General features: G+C 30.8%; 1 protein-coding gene and 1 pseudogene across 2 annotated transcripts; both read left to right on the forward strand.

Annotated features, from left to right (window-relative positions):
• The first annotated feature begins 2054 nt into the window (after positions 1-2054).
• Positions 2055-5217, forward strand: LOC112490628 (uncharacterized). 2 transcript variants are annotated; one of them, XM_048476349.2, is made up of 3 exons: positions 2055-2622; positions 4499-4708; positions 4829-5217. In XM_048476349.2, exons 1-3 carry the CDS (start codon positions 2194-2196, stop codon positions 5015-5017), a joined length of 828 nt encoding a protein of 275 aa, XP_048332306.1. In that variant the 5' UTR covers positions 2055-2193; the 3' UTR covers positions 5018-5217. The 2 variants fall into 2 exon arrangements, with proteins under 2 accessions (XP_048332306.1, XP_048332305.1); XM_048476348.2 differs by having other exon boundaries at positions 2057-2622; positions 4451-4708.
• Positions 5218-21854: 16637 nt separating this feature from the next.
• On the forward strand, positions 21855-23125 carry LOC107421269 (amino acid transporter AVT3B-like; annotated as a pseudogene).
• Positions 23126-23726: the final 601 nt, after the last annotated feature.

The following is a 23726-nucleotide window of genomic DNA, read 5'->3' on the forward strand; positions in this document are numbered from 1 at the left end:
CAATGTTTTCATAATTACATTGCATATTTTCGAGATATTTTTTAATTACAACCGGATACCTTTATGTTTCCATAATTGCATTAGACACCCTCGAGGTTTTTTTCTTAATTACAACCGGGTATCTTCGTGTTTTCATAATTGCATCTGCCTCTCTTTTGACAAAACTTCATCCGTAAAAATGTATTATCTCTTTAATGTGACAGTTAAATTTTTATTAATTGTCTCTTATATATATTAATTAAATATGGATTTTGATTGATTTGAAAAATAAAGTTTTTTAATTTGAAAAGATTCAAGCCCAACGGATAGTAAGTACAAGAATAACTAGATCACCTTTGTGATATTATATATTTTTATAAATTAGGCCTTTTCTAGTGATTCTAGTTTGTAGCTGTTTTCTTTTCTTTAATTTTTTCTTAATTTTCCTTTTTTTTTTTTTTGTAGAACTTGTTATATATCATATTAAATATCGTAAAGTGCAAGAAACATTTTTAAAATTCTATAGTTATGGATAGCCTACGTAACTTTTAATAGTTATATACAGAAAGAAACTTTATATATATATATATATATATATGTATAATTAACGATCTTAGTCTTAAAATCCCATATCCATTTATTGCAAAATACATACTAGTCTTATCTTTTCATATTTGGCTAACTTCTTAAATTTTTCTATGAACAACTCCAAAGGACGACTCAAAAACAAGTTTTGAAAACAAATTAAAAAAAATAAAAAGAAAATGTAAAAATTATGTTTTAGCATCCCGAAGGATGCCGTTAAAAATTAGTAGTTATTCTTGTATTCACTATTCGTTGGACTTAAATCTTTTCAAATTAAAAAAATTTTATTTTTCAAATTAATCAAAATCCACGTTTAATTAATATATACAAATAACAATTAATAAAATTTTAATTGCCACATAAGAGAGAAAGTACATTGTTATAGATGAAATTTTGTCAAAAAAAAGACTGATGTAATTATGAAAACATGAAGGTATCCGGTTGTAATTAAGAGAAAAATCTCGAGAGTGTGTAATGTAATTATGGAAATATAAATGTATCCAGTTGTAATTAAGAAAAATTTCGATGGTGTGCAATGTAATTATGAAAACATTGAAGGTGTGCGGTTGTAATTAAAAAAAAAATATCCAGGAAGTTCAATGTAATTAACCCAACAATAGAGTTCCCTTTTAGATATTTTTTTAAAGTGGAAGATGAACATGCTTAAAAAGAAAGTAAATGAACTCTTTTAGCACAATCCTCAAAGTGTAAGGTTGTTGTATGCAATTAAACTCATAAAATTAGCATAATGCCAGAGACATTAAAAAAAAAATGTTTAGAAATATCAAATTGTTTATCAAATTCATTTATCAAAAGTAAAATAAATTTTAATTAGCTTGTTATTGAGTTTCATTTGTATATATATATATATATATATATAAGGGTTCACTTAAATAAAAAAAGTTTTTAGCAAAAATAACTCACATAGTTTGCATATTTTTAAACTTTATCTCATATAGTTTACATATTTTTAAACTTTATCTCATATAGTATTATTTGAGTACCAACAACCTTTGAAATTTGTAATAGTGCAATCTCGATCTAATATCTTCATATTGTGATTTTTTTAGGAGCTAAGTTATATTAACCATAACTAAGGTTTTTTAACTTCAATTATATCCTTAATTAAAGAACCTCTTCACATATAATGCACATGCAATTTTATAGTTAAAAGGTCACCATTCGAAGGCTTTGGACAGATATTGCGCCGTTTACAAACTTTAGGGATATATTTGCTAATATTGCTAACTCGATACGATAGAAAATAAAGTACAAAAGCAGTGAAGCTACGTGGACATTGTGCTAAAAATCCTAAATATAATGGGTTTATATAGTTGGGGTTACATAGTTCTGTACCTCAGCACTGTAAAATTAAGACCCCCCCCCCCCCAAAAAAAAAAAAAAAAAAAAAAAAAAAAACTCAAATTTAGTTGGGCTGATTAGTGAGAAGCCCAAACCCGAGAGTTCTATAAAAGAAGTCATATTCATTTGTTATCCACTTCCTGTGGACTGCGACGATGCTGACGCGCTTTGCATCTCTGCCACTCCCTCCTCTTTCTTTCTCTCTCTCTCCCTTCCTCTTCTTGTTCAGCACCACCACCACAAAACACATTGCCCATTTCCATTTCCATGGCCACCACCACCACATTCTCAACACTATCCCCTGCATTGCCCCAAAATTACCCTTCTACCCCTCCGCACCGTTCTCTCTTCCCCTCCCTACCACTGACTTCGAATTACCAGTCTGCACATAGATATCTCCATTATGGAAGGTCTGCCCTTCCTTCAAATTCCTACTGCCGTAGAACCATCTGCAAGGCGACGGAGGTGTCGGTGGCCGAAGAGTCTTCGCCGTCCGGTGGTGGCGGCGGTGGAGGAGAGAACTGGGTTCCGGTGGTGCCGTTGGCGGCTTTGCCGAGGGGAGAACGGCGGGTTATAATTCAGGACGGCCAGGAAATACTGTTGCTCTGGTACAAGGACCGGGTTTATGCTATTGAGAATAGGTCCCCTGCTGAGGGTGCTTACACTGAAGGATTGATTAATGCCAAGCTTACCCAGGTTTTTTCTTTGCCCTTTTCTATTTGCTCGGGAAAGTTGTAGACTTTCTTAGAATTTTATGGAATTTTTGTTTGTAAATTGGTTTAGAAGAAAGAAAACGGGTAGTTATATCATGTTTTTGAAATGTGGGGTTGTAATTGGACCTTTTTTATTTTATTTATTTTTTTTTATCAATACTTAAAATGTGTTTTGGTAGAAAGAACCTTTGCACTGTGTTTGGAACATGGAATCTGTAAAGAATATGAAATGGGAATACAGAATAAAAATTCTTATACATTTTCATGAAAACATAAAGAGATTGTAGAATGTGTGTGCGTATATACATACATATATATATATATATATATATAGGTCTAGTTTTTATGCTATATTCTTCTTCTCACAACAATTTTTGCTTAAGCATATGAAGAAAACTATTCTACTAGAATGTTTCAGCTTTAGAAGAACATGTTTGTACTTTTGAAGTTATATAATAGATAGAGGTTGATGGTTTTTATGATTACTTCCAGAATGTGTTGATTTATTTGTCCCCTTTATGAATTGGCTAATATAGTACTTCTGCAATTCTACTTCCATAATCTGTTGATTTATTTGTCCCCTTTATGAATTGGCTAATATAGCACTTCTGCAATTCTATAAATCAAGAAGACAAATTATATGAAGAATGCAATGGAAGTTATATGATGGAAACTTGTGAGTAAACCAGTAGATTAGTAGTGATCAGTGATCAATCTCACTTGAAAAGCAGAATTCTGATAGATCATAAGGTGGTTCGAGACTTTAAAAGATTTGTTGCCCCCTTTTTCAGTTTGCAAAGTATTCTTGAAGTATGTTTGATAATTTTCTTTATGTTTCTAGATAATCTCTCATATATATATATATATATATATGTATATCTAACATGTTAAGTGTAGAATACATAACTTCAACAACCGAGAATTCATAGGTAGTCTTACAACCGCTTTTATTTATTAGTTAGAAAGTTTAGAAGAACCAATTAAGTAGGTGTGAATATCTGGTGTGTGCTTGACATTATTACTTTAATACTTGAAACATTTTGCAAAAGTTGAGAAAACAAATTTATAAGATGTTACAATTTTTCATAGAAATTTGGGACCATAAAGCTAAGATCTGTGAGCAATAAACAAGATTTTTCTTCATGTGGGAGCAAGTGAAACGCAATTTAACTTTACTATTTCTCATTGTATTCTTTCTCTGTCCTCTGTCTTTCACTTTCCAACACTAGTGGAAAGAAAGCATAGGCAGACAACTTTATGTTTGTTTGATGTGACTGGATTTCGGAGTCGCTTTCCAGCTTGAGATCTAACAGTCAAAGAGAAAATGCAGAAATTGTACCACCTTGGTTTTTTCTATCTCCAAGCTTTCGTACTTTTCCATTATTTAGATTGCATTTTTATTAATATGTCTACCTGAAATGACTATTTCTTGGATTTTACAATGCCATGCGACAGTGATTTTGCCAACCTTGTTATTGGAGATTTTAAATTATGATCGAATGAATGTTAACCACTGCTTTTTGAATGAAGAGGATTATATTAGTTTTATAAACTTTATTGGATGAATGATATTTTAGTAGTGTCCCTCTTAAAATACTTTGGCTAATAATTTGATTAGATTTGGTGGATAACAAAATATGATTGCAATGTTGCTAAACTTATTTATGTGTATGAATTCTATATAATTGTAGACTAGTAACTTGTAAAAGGACTTAGCAATAACATCCATATCCTTTGAGGTGGTTCATTTTCTCCACATATGGTTCTAAAAACAATATCAATTGATATCTTTTAAGTTTCCTTTATGGCAGGATGGTTGTATAATTTGCCCGACAACTGATAGCACATTTGATCTCCAGTCAGGAGCAATAAAGGAATGGTATCCAAAAAACCCAGTGCTAAGAGTTCTTACACCTGCCTTGAGGTCACTCTTTGTTTATCCAGTCAAAACCGATGAAGAAAATATCTATATAAGTGTAAAAGGTCTACAATCTGATGGATCTGCTGAGATTGTCTTTAGTGGTAAAGCTCAACCAGGTGTAACTGCAGCTGATGTCAATGTGGATGAGGTAACTGCATACCTGTCGGTTTAGCGGCTCAATTTTTCTTTTGGGTATTTTGTCGAAGCACAAAATCAAGTTTGCCTTGTTTTATGATGTATTTGTTTAATTAATATTACTGTGTTTCAGGTAAGAATGGTTGTTGATGAGGAAACAGAAGGGTTTGGTTTTACCGGGAGGAATGAAATAATCAATGGGAAGGCAGCTGTAATTGGCTTCCTGGTATTGATAGATTTCGAACTTCTGACTGGTAAAGGTATTCTTAAGGGCACTGGCTTCTTGGACTTCCTTTATTCTGTTTCAAATGCCTTTAAATAGAGATTTACACTGTTTTTGCAGCATAAAATAATTTACTTGGTAGACTTGTCACAAACAGAAGAATAATTACTATAGTAGAAGGAAGATAGATGCTTTGTTTAGTCTCTAATTTATACTTGAAATTGGTTTGGATAATGTTTTATATGATGCATGTAAATTGTGCAGAAATGAGATTTATGTGGATTCTTCTTTTTGTTTCACTCATGATAGTCTTTCAATTATAATTCATGTAAATTGAGTGCATAAAAATGTGCAAATGCCAATTACAGTATAATTAACTGTATTTACAAGAAATTCTGGCAGATTACATGTGAAAAATCCAAAAAATATGATAATATTGCACAAAAATGAGATGTAAAGGGTGTTTGCTTAACTTTCAACAAAAGACAAAGGTATTCCTGAAGTAATAGTAAAGGGGTTTAAGTGTAATTTTTGGAATTATTTATTTTGTTCAACAATTTTGACCAACATGGAGGTTTAGGATTTGGGAAAATTGTATGTATGTATGTATGTATATATAACAATTCTATGGTGTGGGAAAATAGCTTGTATGTACGTATGTATGTATGTATGTATGTATATTTATATATAACAATTTTATGGTGCAACATTCGCATGTTTTTATCGTACGTACGTTTGCAAAGATGATAATTTTTGAAGAGATTATCATATTTGTATAATAATATTGATTACGATTTTTTCAAAAAATATCATCTTTGTAAGAGTCTGTATTATAGAAGGTTATATATATATATATATATAATATATTATGGGTATTATGGGGTCTGATTTCTTTCACATTTTTTTTTTCTTTTGTGTAATAATAAAAAAATAATGCCTCTCGCAAGTCCAAGGGTAGTTTTTGAAAGAAATCTTCAGCATGGGTGTTTTAAAGGTTGTTTTGGTCTTTCAAAAAAATTTCTCATCTGCATATTTGAATTGATTACCCAAAATTTACATAAGATTTTTAATAGTTAAGATTCTTATTTTCTTATCTTTCCACCTAGAAATTTGGTGGTTTTTGTTTTTGCACTCCATTTTTTCCTTCTTTTATCTCCACTAATCATTTTCCTCTTTTCCCCCCACTTTCTTCTCTATATAAATAAGCTCATCATCAATAAGGAAGACACCAAAAATAAATTTAAGATCCTTTTCTCCGTCCTACCCATCATCTCGCTCTTTTTAGAGATGATAATTTAGATTATCCTACCCATCATCTCGCTCTTTTTAGAGATGGTAATTTAGATTATGATACAGTAACACAATTTGAAAATGATATGAAATCAACAAGTTTAATTTTATTATAAATAAGTTCGGATCAAATTTGGATAAATCTGTTTAATACAATTATTAAATATGTAAATTTTGAATTATCCATTTAATTTGAAATTGATCCAAATTGATCAATTTAATTAAATATGTTAATTTCAAATTGATTCATTAAACCGAAATTGATTTAAAATGTCCCACTTAACTAAATGTGTCAATCCAGCTTGATACGATTGTAATATGTTTAAATTATAATTTTAATGTATTAAATATACTATTGATAAAACTTTAATTAATACTTTTTTATTACTAAATTACAAACTTATTTAAAGTTGTATTATTGATTTTTTTATTAATTAAAAAAATTAAAAAGTAAAAATATTAAATAATATTTATTTACTTAAATATAATATGTTTAATACATATATGGATTTATGGACACTGAAAAAATAAAAACTAATATGACTAAAAGTATTGGAGATGTAGAAAATTATAATATGATTATTAATAAAATATTTTTTATATTATTTTTAGGGAAGTAGTATTAGCTTTATTCTATATATACATTTATATATATAACTATTATATGAGATTATTATATTATCATATTATATATTGCATTATTGTAAATTTGTAACTATAATCATATAGTTTTACATATATAGTTTAGTCTTAGATTAATTAATGACTAAAGTATTTTTATTTTATATGAAATAATTAATTTAAACGATATAATTTATTTAATTGGATAAATTTTATGTAAATGGGTCAATTTCGTGTAAATGAATTAAGTGTAAATGGATCAATTTAGTATAAATAGATTAATTTTGTGTAAATGGATCAATTTAATGTAAATGGATTAATTTCGTATAAATGGGTCAATTTCAAGTAAACAGTTTTGTTGATCCAGATTGACCTATTTAATAAAAGAGTTATATGGTCGTGTCAGGTTACCTATTTATTAAATAGATCATGTTTGGATTAACGATTTCTAATACCGTTAATAAACAAATTAAATTCAGGTTGAGCAATTTCAACATAGTTAATAAACAAATTAATAGAAACACGATGTGCCGGTATGAATTACCAATCCTACCTCCTCCTCTTCCCCTCTTTTCCCATACGCTCGCATCACCTCTTATTTGAGTCTCTCATGTCATGTCTCTCACTTTATTTCTCTTTTCAATGGTGATTGCAAGGCTTCCACATAGATATTTTATAGAGTAAAACAAAAAAATTGGTATTGAAATTTGAAATAATTTGAAATTTATAAATAAGTAATTAATAAAAAAATTATAGATATTTTAATTGTGAAAAGATACAACCATGTCCATGAATGAAAATAAATCTACAATTTAAAAAATAAAATAAAATAAAATTTAAGAGAAACACATATATAGATATATATATATATACAGTCCGTCTATGGTACGGACGGTTTTCATGCGGACCATAGTATTAGTGACGGTTTTTCATAGTATTGGTGATGATTTTCTAAAAAACCGTCGTTAATACTATGAAAAACCATCACTAATACTGCGGTCCTCATACGGACCGTCCTCACCATAGAATATCCATATATATATATATATATATATTTATTTATTTATATACACATATTCCGGTTTCAATAAGGAAGTTAATATAAAGATATAATACGGATATCATACAGATGTACATCATGCAACATGTTGCTCTTCTTATTCTTTTTTTCCTCCTTCTAATTCATTTGCAAATGAAGCAACAATAAAAAAATTAATAATACTAACAATAAAAGAAAAGGAGAAAAAAATAAAATAAAAGCTTTCTTCCTCTTCTTGCTTTCCATGATAAATTTCTTCTTCTCCTTGTGATTAGCAAATCTAAGTAGATTGAAGAAGCAAGGGGGGAAAAAAAAAAAAAAAGAAAAGAAAAGAAAAGAAAAAAGATTTCTTGATTTTATAGATCTAGGCGATTGCGAAATAAAAAAAAGAAAAAGAAAGAATTCATGTGGAATAGATTTTTATTTATGGGTTTCAATTCCTTATTTTTGGTTTCAAATTCTATTTGTTTTTTTCTTTCTTTTATTTATATTTTGCTGGGATTTTTTTTTTCTTTTTCATATAAGTCTATTATTCATCAATCACAGTTCATTTTGATTTTCCATCTGGACTTGGAGCACGATTTTTTTTGGCTTTTCCATGTGCGCATTGATATATTATTTGCCTTTTTTTTTTTTTTTTTTTTTTTTGACTTTTTCGACTTCAAACCGTGAGGTCTTTAATCCATGATATCCCTGTTGGGTGGTAATGCGAAGAAGAAGAAACAACACAAGGCTCATCTTCATCTTTTTTTATGCAATTTTTTTTTCTTTCTATATTTTGTATATAATACATTTTAGTTATAAGTCAATAGAAAAAAATAGTTTTTTTTGGTTAATATAGAAATATAGTTTTAAAAAAATTTATAAATCAAATTTAAAATTTATAAATAAATATAATGGAAACAAAAAAATATATATTTATCTAAAATATTTAATCAATTTTTTTAAAATTTTTTGTGGTAAAGTAATAAAATTGTTTTTTTATGATAAAATAACACAATAAATTGATATATGTAGCTACTTGCCAAATTTTATATATCTAAATATATCTATGTACATAATAAAACAAAAGAAAAAAATTGAAGCAAATTTTTGTAACAAAATGTGAGAACAATAATGTAATAAATATAATTGTATATATATAATTGATGTGATTTCGCCCGAGGCCGCTCAACCGATAACCCACTGGGGTGCTGACTCGACACGGATGAAGACTAGGCCAATCAAAAGAGCTCAAATTAAGAGATTTAAGGGAAACCTGGGAGTATTTATACAGAGGGTAATCAATCTCAACAGAGCTTGTCCATACTTGAAGATACAAAGCCTATTCGAAGCATCCAAGTGGTGGAAGTCGATATGGACCCGGGTGACGGTTTTGGTACATTTTTGGAGTCTGAGAAGCATGAAATGGTTCCAATGCTTTATGGGTTCAATACATATGCCTAAGAGGTCATGCAATCAAGTTAAAGCAGCCTCAAATGCAATCAAAAAGGGCTTGTATGGACAGCTTCAACAATTTGGCCGAATTTGCTGTATTGCTTGCTGGCTTTACTGTATTTTACTGTATTAGCCTTTTCTTATTTTTCCAAGCATGGGCGACGTGTGGGCCTTCATATTCAGTTTATTTGGCATCCTAAAAAGCATCTAGAAGCTGATTTGGAGCTCAATTTGGTCAAAGATTGGTCAAAGTCAACTTAGTCAAAAAGCTAGTATTATAGTTTCCTAATTTGATTCTACTTTTTGTTTTAGGAAATTACCATTACTTTTTAGTTTTTATTTATTTATTTTCTGGAAAAATAAGTTTAGGAAAGTTATTATTTTATTATTTTCATTGTAAATTAATTAATTCCTAATTCAAAATAAAGGAATTAATTAATCCAAATTAGATTAGGAAAGGAGTGAGAATTTCGGCCACCATAGAACTCTTTATTGTGTGGCCTGTTTTACCTAGGGTTTTTAGGGTTTACTTTGTTTCTTTCAAAGCCTATTTAAAGGCTTATTTTTCAATGTGAAAAAAACTTTGATTTGATTAAGAAAATATTTGTGAGATTAATTATCTCTTTGTTCTTTGAGAACACCTAAAACACCATTAGAGAATTGGTTGTTTTAGCTTGACTTATCAATAGGTTTTCCATCCCCTATTGTGGCGTCTACATTATACCAAGGTTTCTAACCACAGGTTGGTTAGGGGTTGAGGTCCATTCCATTAGAACTTGAACTTAATTAAAGATCCGGGCTAATATAATACGGGTTTAGGAGCAAGTCGTCCTAGGTTCGTATCAATAATATTAAAGTAATTATAAAGTTATTTTTTCAATTGCAAGGGTACTTAAATCATTTCATGATGCCACATAAAAAAGGAAAAAAATTTTTGGATGGACATTAATTGCGTAAGGGGTGTTTTTGAATTGTTTCAAACAGATAATTTTTGAAATAGGAGTAAAATAGAGGAGATATATATGATATTTGTCAAGACCCACCCCGATTCATTTTTGGAACTCAAGATAAGTTCCGAATGAAGAAATCCTATCAGACTATCCTATAGAAATCTGGCAACATCTCTCTTAAAAGTATATACACTAAAATTTTCTGAATAGAATACATACTCTAATTAGGCACCATCTTATTCTTCCAATCTTGCTACAGGATTTTCCCCAGAGGCAGCACTTCAATAACAATAACATAGTAATATAGATACTAAAAATAATTTAATAAAACATAAATATCTTTATGATTCATGTCTATCCACGACACTCATTAAAATTATACGTCATTAGATCACTCATAAATGTATCAAACCCATAAATATAGATAGAAGATAATAAAAACAATGATAATAAAAATAATAGTAATAATAACAATAATAGGAGCAATACAACCTCTCGAGAATCTAGATAATCTGCCTGAAGACTATTATACATGCTCAAAGGTTACGATATCGAGTCCAAAGGCTATAATATTTGTCTGATGGCTACCATACATGCTTGAAGATTACAATAACAATAATAATAATAATAAATAACAAAAATAATAATGACAATAATAATAATAACAATGATAATAACAATAATAGTAATGATAATAATTATAACAACAACAACAGTAATAATAATAATAATAATAATAATAATAATAATAATAAATAATAATAATAAATACAATAACAATTAGTAATACTAACAATGATAAATAATAATAAGAATAACAACAACAAATAATAACAATAATAATAATAATGATAATAATAATTATAACAACAAATAATGATAATAATAGAAATTCATAATCATAAATAGATACGTTTTAAAATAAAATAAAATTTTAAAATTTATAAATATACGATGTAACCCATACACTCGTAGCGGAGATACGTTTAATGTACCATATAGCATGTTAATGCGCAGTCCCATGATATCAGTTGTTGCAAATACAGTGCTATTGATACAATTAGGGGTGGTTGCTTATAGTGACCGTTTGACCCATTGGTCTCATAGGCAATAGAGATGCGAATCTAAGCTATTCATGAGACGAATCGGATAGTCGCTCCCCATGGTGTGGTACACACGGACATAACATGATATATATACGTACATATAGAAGGGACACTTGATGTACTATACAATATACCAATGGTATTAGATAATACTTGGCATCCTAAGCACTACTATGACGGGGAGATTAAAGAGAAAAACATATAATCGGTTATCTTGGCGACCTGAGACGCCGATTGCTAATAACTTGCCATGACTAAACAAGTTGCTCTTCGACCGAGGGGAGGGTGATTGATGCTACCATTGCAAAAAACCTGCCTATCTTCTCTCATCACAGCTCACAAAAGACGACGATATATATAACGTTTGTACTAATCCATAATATAGTAACCAGCTATCCTAAGGCCGGGGGGATGGTGACTGATGCTTACTGTGTAAAATACTTGCTAACCTTTAGACTCATAGCTCCCACAGAATAGGCAGACATACATGCACGCTAAACACAAATACAATACAGAACACAAATACTATATAGTGTTTCTACATATTACTAGCCACATATAAAATAAAATCTATATATATAGTTACCAAATGTGACAACTCCTCGTAATTATACTTTTAAAACAGTAATTTAATTATTTTATAAACGAATAAATATATAAATTAATTACATAATTAATTAAGCAAATAAACACAATATTAATTCATTCTCAATTCAACATTTACATCTAAATGCATAAGTTCCTCAATTTCCCAAATCGGATTCTTAAAATCCATCAGATCTTATTAAAATTAATTATTACCAATAATTATTATTTACAAAAAATTTTATACACATAAATATATTTTATGCATAATAATTTAATACAAACATTTTTCTTAAATTCTTAAAATTGAATTATGCAAATATTTTATCAAATCACATGAAATTCACACATAAATATATATACATAAATATATTTTATCATGCATAATAAATTTAACAATAAATTCAATAACAAATTTAACACCATAATTTCTTTAAACCATAAAATCAATACTATAGAACAATATATTTAAATCTACATAAATTGGCACAATAAAATTAAATAATAATCTTTTTGAATTTAAACACACAAAAATTTTGGAATTTTTAACGGCACAAATATATAATTATATTTGTTTGAAAATAGATTTTGAAAATGGACCACTCGTTCTAATGATATTGTCCATCCTTTCTTTACCGCAAAATTCACCACAAGTCCCATCGATTCCTATCATACACAAAAAATATTACCCTATTAACACATATATTTTATGACGATACTGGAATACTCTAAATATTTTAAAACTCACTCTTGCCAACTTGGGTTTCCAATTTTGGACTCTAAAGGAGTTGTCTACACAATAATCCCCAATCAACCTATCACCTGAAATTCGAGGCTTCCGTAATTATAGCCAGTTTTTATAAAATTAAGTATTCGATTAGTTTTATTACCCAATGTCAATCTACATGTGACAATTTTTTTGGGACGACTTCCAATACAGTCTAATTTTTACAGCGATTTCTAATTTAGCTAAAAAATGGTGAAATATTAAATACACAACCATAATTAGCAAATTATTTATTACATGAAAGCTTATAAGATTAGGATCAAAGATACTAAGCTCAAACACCCCAATCTCGCCATTGGTTGTTAGAAAACGCCGGGAACGCTTGGCCAAATTTCAATCAGTGTATCTCTTAAACAATTTGAAATTCGAACAAATGGAGGTAATATTTTAGATCAAGGAGTCCAAAATAAGGGGGATAGGGTATGTAAATGGGTTGGGCCTGTCGGAGAACGACATAATTGCCTTAAAAAAAGGAGTCACCACCATTTCCTTAACCGACCCAATCTGAACATGTCTAGCGGCAGTTGGCCAGGAATTTGAGTGCTAACTCTATCGTGGGCTTCTCTGATAGCCGATGCATGTAGCCATGGTCGCCGGGACGGTGGAAACTGGTCAAAGAAGGGGGTTGGGGGGGGGGGGGGGGGAGAGAGAGAGGAAAAAGAAAAAAAAAGGAAAAATAGTGGTGACATGTGGCCCTCTTTGATAGCGACATATGGCACCTTCCAATTGGTGATAATAGATTATTTAAGAAATCTCTTTAAATATCCCTCTACCCGATAAAGTTAGTCCTGGAAAAGATAGGCACGATTTTATAAACCTGTAACTTTTCAACTGTAGGTTCAAATTAAGCGTGCTACCAGTATATGGACTCGTATCGATGAGCACTATCATCTGGTATATAAGTTAAAATCGAAATCTACACAAATAAAAAGTCAAACGGAGGCTAGGCTTGCCCATTAGTCTGGACCGCACCTAGTTTATGAACTTGTTTCAATGAGTACTTTGCCATTATACTTTAGTTAATAAGAAATTCCTCTCACAGTACAAAGTAAATTATAGGATCCGCTTGATCAATTCTGATTGACCTTGGTCAAAAATTTAAATTTAGAGTATTTTTTTTTGGATTAGAGTGTTACAATATCACCCCTTTATAAAGAAGATAACAATGTTGTTTTACATTTTTATTATTGTACTTTAATTTGTAAAATGATACAGTTCTTTTTTGCTTTTTTTTTCCTATTTTTTTTTATTTATTTTTTATCGCCGGGTGATTTGAAACTTGTACTTCATATATGAAGGAGTATGAAAATTATCATTAAATTATCCCCACAGGAACAGAAAAATGATACAAGTATTATATGTGTGTGTTTTGTGTTTTTTTTTTAATCTTTTTTAAAAAATAAAAAAATATTAGGATTTTGTTTTAGTTTTTTATTGTTCTTTCAATTTGTAAAATGATATAGGTAATTTCTTTTTCTTTGAACAAGTACTAACAATTTAGTATATGCATTGAATTTATTGTTGTTATTATTATTTATTTAATTTGTATTATCTATTTAATATTTAATTTTGTAATTATAATTAATTTTTTATTTTTTATTTTGTGTAATATGAACTATTTAACTAAGTATAATTTTTTATTGACTGTATTCATTTAAATATTTTTGTCATAGCTTTCATTTTCTTAAAAATGATTTTGTAATTAAGTTTAACATATTAATGAATTGAATTATTCAATTATGATTACATGATATTTTAATGAACAAGTTTGGGTTTGTATATTTCTACAAAAGGCTTAACGGGTTGGGTTTGGGTAAAAAAATTTGATACAAACACGACATAACATGGCATATTATCAGGTTTGGTAATTATATATATACATTATTTATTTATAAATAATTGTTTGTAGCTAATTATATTTATATTATTTATTTATAAATATTTGATGCTTCTGTCTTTGTATTTATAAATTTAAATGCTTTTCATCTATATTATGTTATTCTTCATCATTTATTTGGAGATATATTAGGTTTTGATTATTCTTTTTCATTTTCTAATTGATATATATTTTTTTTGCCTTTAAATAATTTGGTAATCGTTATTCGTTTGCAGTTGTGTTAGTAGTATCTATTCTAATCATAAATCTCAATCCTGATCAGAGAATGTGCCTATGGATGTCCAAAAGTGGTACTGTCAAGGATGTCTGAGAAGCAAACATGACTTAAGGACATCTGCGAAGAAAACATGACATGCTAAGGAGTTTGAAAATTTGAAACATCTGAGAACATGGGCTTTTTGGGAAATATAGCAACCCAACAAATCGATACTTGAAAAATAGCAATTTTTTTTTTAAAAATCTAGCTAGCTGTGGACAGAAATGCCCTTGGCTAAATTGAAAATTACAAACAGCTTTTCTCTTACCCTTTTCTTTTTCCTCCTTTCTTAAATAACCCGTTCACCTAAAAGAAAAAAACATTCTCACTAGTGAGCTTGTCCTCCTTGGCATCTCATTTGCTCTCACTATCTTTTTCTTGTATTTTCTCACTTTTGAAGCTAAACTCAGGTAAAATTTTTTTTCCCTTATTAGATGAAACATTGGTGCTAAATGATGTGAAATTGTCTAACTACTCTCTTATTCCTGTATTCTTTCACTTTTATATTTTTGAAATTTTTTTTAATATGGTTATTTAATAAATTAGTTTATGAGTTGTTATGTTTGAGTTTAAAGATACTTAGGTGACATATGTTGTGAAAATGGGGGAAAAATTGTGTAGAACTAAAAAATCCCGAAAACCAGTAGAATGGAGGAAAATTGGCAAAAAATATGAACTTCTGCCATTTTTCGTTACGTTGTTAGTTTTTGCTAGTTTTTTGCTAGTTTTCCACTAATTTTCCATCAGTATAAAAATGTTATATTTAGCCAAAAAAAAAAACAAAATTGATTTTTTTGAGACAGTTAATATGTTTGTTTGGTATTATTCATATTTTTATATATTTATTAATTTAATTTAACGTCATTCATTTAATTTTGTAGTAAAATGGAAGATGATGATATTGTAATTGTGATTTTATACAATGGAATATTGGTACAAAATGATGGTGGTCATTGGCAGTATCAAAATGGTAAAAATATAATGGTTTCCGAATCAGAGTTAGAGGATGAGATTTTCAATTTTATTGAGATAGATCGAAATGAATATTTGCTAACGCTAAACTGGATATATGGACGATGTGCAGAAAAGTTGGATCCTACAGAAATATGCAATGATAGGGATGTCGACCTCTATTATACGTTGAGGTAATTTCGAAAGCTGAACATGTATCTAGAAATGTTCATCAAGCAGCCTTTGCTTCGGATAGTGGGAGTAATCATTATTCTTTTGCTCATCCTCTACTTGGTGTTTGTTTACCACAAGTTTCCGATTCTGAACCTATTAAGGCTACATGTTATGACATTATAGTTCATGAAACTCAGTTTAGAGATCAAGTTGAAGTCTGTGGATCCTAGACATCATTTAACATCCATGAAGGAGTTGATGTTGGAGGTGACTTTGCTGAACGGTTTCCTAACCAAGGAGTATGAGGAGTTCATAATATTAATTATTATGAGAATTACAATGTAGCAGGGGATGATATTAGTATTTAGTTGGATGATGTTGATCATAATGATGTAGATTTTGAATATGAATTGCCCGACAGTAATAATGATATGCATCCTGAAATGAACAATGTAGGAGTTGATGATGTTAGGATTCATCATGCTACAAGTGACCACTTATCATCGAGCAACAAAAGTGGTTCTATTACCATATTTTCATCAAAATTCACTGGCTGTGAGTGCATTGTAGTGGGGCAGATATTTTACAACAAACGTGACTTATAGAATAGACTGAGTATTTATTACATGAGTGAAAATAAAGAGTTTAAGGTGGCACAGTCAACTACACAATTGTATGAGATCGTGTGTTGTGAGAATTTTTGATAATATGCACAATTGTTCGTTAAATATCGTGCATCAAGAACATTACAGGCGAGTAGTCGAGTTATCGAGCAATATAGCAAATCTAAATATGAAGGGATTGCATGTGTTTACAAACCGAAAGAAATTCAACATGATTTACTGCAAAAATATGGGGTGAATATAAGCTACAACAAAGCATGGAGAGGTAAATTATATGCACTTAACAATGTTAGGGGATCTCCAAAGGAGAATTTTGCTAAGTTGCCTGCCTATTGTTATGAGTTAGTATCAAAGAACCCTGAGACTCTTACATGTATCAAAACAGACGATAATAACCATTTTGTATATTTCTTTATGGCAATTGAAGCATGCATTAGGGGATTTATATCCCACATAAGACTGTATTGGTTGTTGATGCGACTACTTTGAAAGGGAATTACAAAGGATACATGTATATTGCAATAGGCATGGATGACAATAAGCAAATATATCATTTAGCTTTCGGCATTGGAGATGGAGAGAACGAGCAAGCATATACATGGTTTTTCCAAAACCTCAACGGTGCTATTGGAGATTTTCTGGATTTGGTGTTTATGAGTGATAGACACCTAGCTATTGAAAAGGCAATACACAGTTTTTGCCAATGCATACCGTGGGCTATGCACATACCACATAAGCCGAAATATTAAAGCAAATGGACATGTAAAAGATGATGATACAATAATACAATGTTTCATGCTCGCAGCTAAGGCATATTTTGTTGAAGATATTGAGTTTTATATGGTGGAAATTGGGGTAAAATATAGTAGGGCTTTCCAATACATTTGAGCATCTGACCCTACAAGGTGGGCACGTTCTCTTTTTCCATGTAAAAGGTACACTATCATGATTACCAATATTACAGAAAGCTTAAATGGCATTTTACTAGATGCTAGATAGATGCCAATAGTAGCATTGATTGAGCACATACAAGATTTGCTGCAAATGTGATTTTATGAAAGACATACTGTTGGTGCAAAATTGACGAAGCCTATGACTATCCATATGGAAGAGCAACTCAAACTTCACAATTGGAGTCTGTCGAGCTGCATGTGAAAGCCGTTAATATGTATGAGTTTTTTGTGGAAGGTGGGAGTTTGAAGGGCATAGTTAATCTCCAATAAAAAACATGCTCATGCAAAGTTTTTGATCTTTATCAATATCCTTGTGATCATTGTATTGCTGTTTGTAGATAACACAAAATTACTCCTTATGGCATGTGTTCTCATTATTATACTGCGGATACATATCGTGCAACTTATGCTGAGTCCATTTACTCTTTTTTAGATGAAAAATAGTGACATGCTCTGGATGATGTGCCAAGTCGTATTGTTCTTCCACCGAATTGGATGCGTAGGTGAGCCAATAGGTCGGGGATGCAACGCATACCATCTTAAAGTGAAGATGTTATTGGACATAGATGTAGCTGATGTGGTGATGTTGGATATTATAGGAAGAGATGTATGAATCCATTGGCTTATGCTTTGAATTAGGAAGTTTTAAATTAGTGTTATGGTTTAATATCTTTTGATAATTATTTTGTATCATGGATATATTTTCTACTCGATGGTAATGCTTTTTTTTATGTTGTGATAATGGTGTAGTACGTATTTAGCAATTTTATTTCAAGAATTTAATCCTAAATGAAAAGAGACATTCTGGAAATGATTTTGATTCTTTAGTTTACAAAAGATTTTTGAAATGTCCAAATGATTTTGAAAAGAAAAACAAAAATGTATCATTTTTTTAATTGGTTATTGATTTTAAAAGTCAATACATTATTTGTTAAATCCATCTCATCATATATATTATTTATCATTAAGATATATATAATTGAATTTAATATATATATATATATATATATTATGTCATACCCTATTTTCAAGAAATGTCAGTAATACGTATACCAATGTATGAGACTTAAAGATTTTATAGGTAATAGATCCATTGGACTTCCATTCATTAAGTTCGTAACATATTTTGTCTCCACTCTCATTTTTTTTTTTTTACCCCAATATTAATTTATTCATCTACTGGAAATTGATTCTCCAACTGGAAAAAAATTAGTTTCCGACAGGAGTAAATATTTTCAGACATTTTCTGATGGGAGGAAATTGTTTTCCAACCGGAGAAAAATGTTTCTGCTTGGAGGAAATTTTTTCCGACAAGTGAAAAATTTTCCTGAAGCTTGAATTGTGCTGGATCTAAAGGGTTTGTGCAAAATGGAATTTTAATAATCATGCCACATTTTCTAAAAGGTATATTACTTATCTTTACATTAAAACATATCATTATCTTTGTTAAATGAATATCAAAATCCATCATTATCTTTACATTTAAAAGGCTAATATAAAAAAAAAGATGCATCTATAATCATTATGAAAGTGACAAAATCAAAGCAGTAAAAATGATATTATGTTGTTCATGAATTAACCACCCAACTCATATGCTTAGTTCCTTGTTATAAGCCTTATGAGCATACTTTCTCCTGAAGAACATTATGTCATCTTATGTGAAACTCAATGGTAATCTAGCACTTCATAGACTTGAGCACAAAAATGCTACAGTCACCACTGTAACAAAACAATTATTACAACAAAGCAATAACATAATTACAGCTATATTCAATAGTTAAAATTTATTTAACAAATATGTTAAATGTTAAGGGACTTTACCCATAAGTTTGTAGAGGGCAATTTTGTGCCAATGCACAGGTATACTTATCAACAAACTCTACAAGATCCGTCCGCTCATCATAGAAGCATGCAGACTGCTATGAATAAGGCAACATAACACATAATTTTTTAAGATACATATCTGCCCTGTTTCGGTTGCTAGCCTTATTGGAGTCATATATAGTCGTATAATGCTATTTCATGTCCACGTGCCCTAGAAGCCATACGTGTTTTGTTTGTTCAATGGAATAAATAACTGTCAGTAAATTACAGTAATCTAGTTAGAACAATAAATAAAGGAAGAAAAATAAATAAACAAACAATTCATATTACACAAAAAAAGTTGATTCTTTGTTATTATTGGTGAGTTTAACAGCAATATATACCTCTGCATAGCCAAGCAATTCTCTACTACATCTTATAAAAAAGTTTTCTCTATAATTGCAATATACCTCTATGCCACTAGCATTAACGTTACCTAAAGAATCAATGCTTCCAAAGATTCCCAGAACATATCCCCATTTGACCTCTATCGAGAAAAAGAAAATTACTCTTTAAGTTATTTGGGATACATTAATAGAAACCACAAAATTAATATTTATTTAATTATATTAATTAAAAAGGCAAGCTCCCTTTTTTTTTTCCTGCTCTCTCTCTTTTATTATCAAATGTTGTTACAAATCATTCCCAACTAATTAAATTGATTGACGATCTTAATAAAAAAAAATAAAAATTCTTTGTTTTAGACTCTACTTATAGCCTTAAGATACTTAAAAAGAAAAATCATCTTTATGAAAATGTTAAAAAGAACAGAAAAAGAAACTCCTTTTTCAGAGCTGTCTTTTTTTTATTTTTTATTTTTTTGGGTTACAAAACTATCATCTAGTGTAGATACTTTTGAGAATTTCTTAGAAGCCCATCATTTTGATATTATCCTTCTCACTAGAATTAGCAAGTTTAAAAGCTAAGAAATTACCCCAAAAAAAAAAAAAGGAAAGAAATAAAAACGCTTGGTAAAACTTTTTACCTATAAATTCAAAGCCATGAAATCATCACCACACCATCAACTATCTACCTTTTCCTTTTACATTTTTCTCCGATATGCTGGTCTGCTTCTTTCATTTCTTTTCCTCTTGAAATCAACAGTGAATGATTCAATCTAAAAATTGGGCCTTTGACTATTCAGTTGAAATAGAGAGTTGCATTGGTTCAAAGATTCGTGAGTAGCAACGTAAAAGAGTGGTGCTTAGAGGTAACACCTAGTACTGCTGATCCGCTTGCATGCGGTTCCTTATAAAGCTAAAATCTTCTGCTCTTGTGTCGTTACAAATACAGCTAGGTTCCTCATAAAATTTTATGTTAATAAAAATCACAGAGCTAATTTGAATGTAATCATATAATATTATAAACTCAACTACAGATAGGGCATGGGTAGAAATGATCTCAAATGGTAATATGAACAGCAGCCCAACTTGAAAAGAAAAAACGAAAGAAAAAAGGAAGGGGGAAAAAAGCCTTCTCAAAGTTCAAGAATGAAAATAGTAGCATATTTGAAAGATTCTGTCTTCAAATTTATGCCACAAAAACCAACCGAAAACCTTCAGTTGGAAAAATTAGATTTTTTTAATAAAATTAACTCTTAGGAGTCCAGGAGAAAGAAACAAATACGAGGAAAGAGAGAGAGAGACCTAGAGGTTGTGGAGCTTAACGTACTCCCAGACTTTCTTGACGGCGTGGCTATGAGAAGCTTCAGAAGTTTCGAGGAAGTTGCTATGCACTGGAGAGATGGGCACCATCATCGTGACACCCAGTAGCGTGGGGGAGCCTTTGCTGCTGTAGAAGTTGAGGCTGCCTTCGCTGCCACCATTAAAACCCTACTTCCTTTTCCTAACGCACTTGATGCCATCTCCTCCTCGAACCTCCGCTTCTTCTTCTTCTTCGTTTGCACCTACCAAACTCAGACACAGCCTCGTTTAGTCGCCCAGTGTTAGGCACAAATGCAAAAGCAGGGGTGAGAGTTTTCTTACTTTGTTCCTTTGAAGTTGAAGACTCCTTCTTCTCCCTTTATTGGCCCCTTCATCATAAGAATTGTTTTTTTTTTTTAGAAAAATAGGCAATACAATTTTGGTAGGAGAATTTTGGTGTAAGTGGTAATGGTGATGGTGTTTTCGGAAACGGAAAGGGAAAGTTTAGGGGGGGAAAAAAAAAATCCTAGGCTGCGTTTTGAAGGGGAAATGGGAAAAGTAGAGAGGAAAAAAAAAAAAAAAGGAAAGAAAAGAAAGAAACAAAATGAAGGCTACTTTTATCCGGATGAAACAAAATGAAGGCCGTGTCGTGGAAACATCGCCAGTGTCTTGAGATTTCACCGTTGTCGGAATAAGTCAGTGGAAATGTCGGGAAACTTGTGGAAATTGGATTGATTTCGGTGGAAATCTGATGAAAATCGATGGGTACCCTCTACAATTCGATCTTTCCCAAGAATCCCAATGAGTGCACTCTGCAATTTGATGGGAAATCTGATGAAATTCATATTTTATTTCATACCTTTCTGGTGTTTGGCTTAAATTCGATGGGTACCCTCTGGCCTCTGGAATTTGATCTTTCACAAGAATCCTTGCTTCTATTTTTGTAATTAATTCTGTTAGCTATTATTTAAATTATTTTGTTTTGTGAATTAATTTGGATTTAGAGAAAGATGAAAATTTGATTTGATGAAGCAATGTAGAGGAGGCCATTTTTGTTTTCTTTACGGTCTTGATCTTGTTTTGCCTTCGTTCTGGGAATTATTTCAAACCATGGGATTTTGTAAAAACAATCCCAACTCTTCCTCTAACACTCTCAAAGTCCCTCTACCTCCTGGGGAATAAACCCCGCTCCTCGGCGAGGGAGACCCCAGCAGCAGATCTCTCTCTTCCCAAGACAATACCTTCGCCAACGTCTTCATCGCCATCATCGGGGCCAGAGTCCTCAGCCTTCCCTACACTTTCAAGTGCACCGGTTGGGTTCTCGGCCTCCTCATGGTCTTTGCCGTTGCATCTATCACCTACCACTGCGTGATGCTCTTGATCCACACTTGCTGGAGGCTCGATTCTATTGACTTATTGAAGAACAGCAACATCACGTCGTTATTGCTTATTAGGAGTGGCATTTTATTGCTTTGAAGGGATTGGTATGGTTCTCCCTCTGGAATAAAAAATGAGAGACAAATGAAAATTTGGGAAAGTTGTTGCTTTTACTATGGCTTCTATATGCTTGATATATGGAAGTTTTGGAGCTCTCGGTTACTTTGCTTTTGGTGAATAGACAGAAGAAATGATCACAGCAAACATGGGAGCCGGATTGGTGACCACTTTGGTGAAATTTGGTCTCTGTGTGAATCTCTTCTTTACCTTACTTGTAATGATGAACTCAGTTTATGAAATAATGGAAAAAAGATTTTGGGGTGGAAGATATTGCCTTTGGATTAGATGGTTATCTGTTTTGTTGGTGAGTTTGGTGGCCATTTTGGTTCCTAATTTTGTTGATTTCTTGTGCTTGGTGGGTAGTGGAGTTTGCTGTGCATTGGGTTTTATTTTGCCTTCTCTGTTTCACCTGGTGGTTTTCAGAGATGAGATGGCTTGGGGAACATGGTGTTCCGATGTGAGTATAATGGTTGTGGGTCTTGTTCTTGGAGTTTCAGGAAGTTGGTGTGCTTTAGAAGAGATGTTTTCAAAATAAATTTGTCTAGTTTAAGTGCCACATTCTTTAGCTGTTATTAGCCAAAAGATATTGCAAACTTGCAATCTTATTCTTTGATAATCATAATAAACTTCACGGCTCTGGGTATATTGAGAAATGAGAGGGAGGATATGGTGGAGCTCGGGCCAGTTAATTGTAGTAAGCATTGAGAGGGAGATTGAAAGAATAAGAAAGCAGTTAGTCAATCTGTTGGATCAGGAAAAAATTATTGAGAATCTTTGCAGGCATTTTGTATTTTCATGATATATTCTACGATTTCTGAAGCTTTATCACAGTTCACATGGTAATAGTAATAATAAGTTAAAATTTTTTTCACAGATTTACAATAATAAATATATAGATTTCTTCTCGATATAGATTGAAAAGAAAAAAACCATGATGGAATAGAGTAATGAGGGGGAAAAATAACGAAGTACAATCATAACCAATTGAAAAAGAAAAAAATGCTTTGTCGTTTTTTAAAATAGTTTATTATAATTTTGTACTTCAAAAATTTAAAACGTACATATATCACGCGAGAAAAAAATATTTTTATTTATTTGTGAGAGAAGGAAATGTTTGTACTATTGTTTTATTCTTT

This window comes from Ziziphus jujuba, chromosome 5 (genome assembly GCF_031755915.1).
Source record: "Ziziphus jujuba cultivar Dongzao chromosome 5, ASM3175591v1".
Lineage (NCBI taxonomy): Eukaryota > Viridiplantae > Streptophyta > Magnoliopsida > Rosales > Rhamnaceae > Ziziphus > Ziziphus jujuba.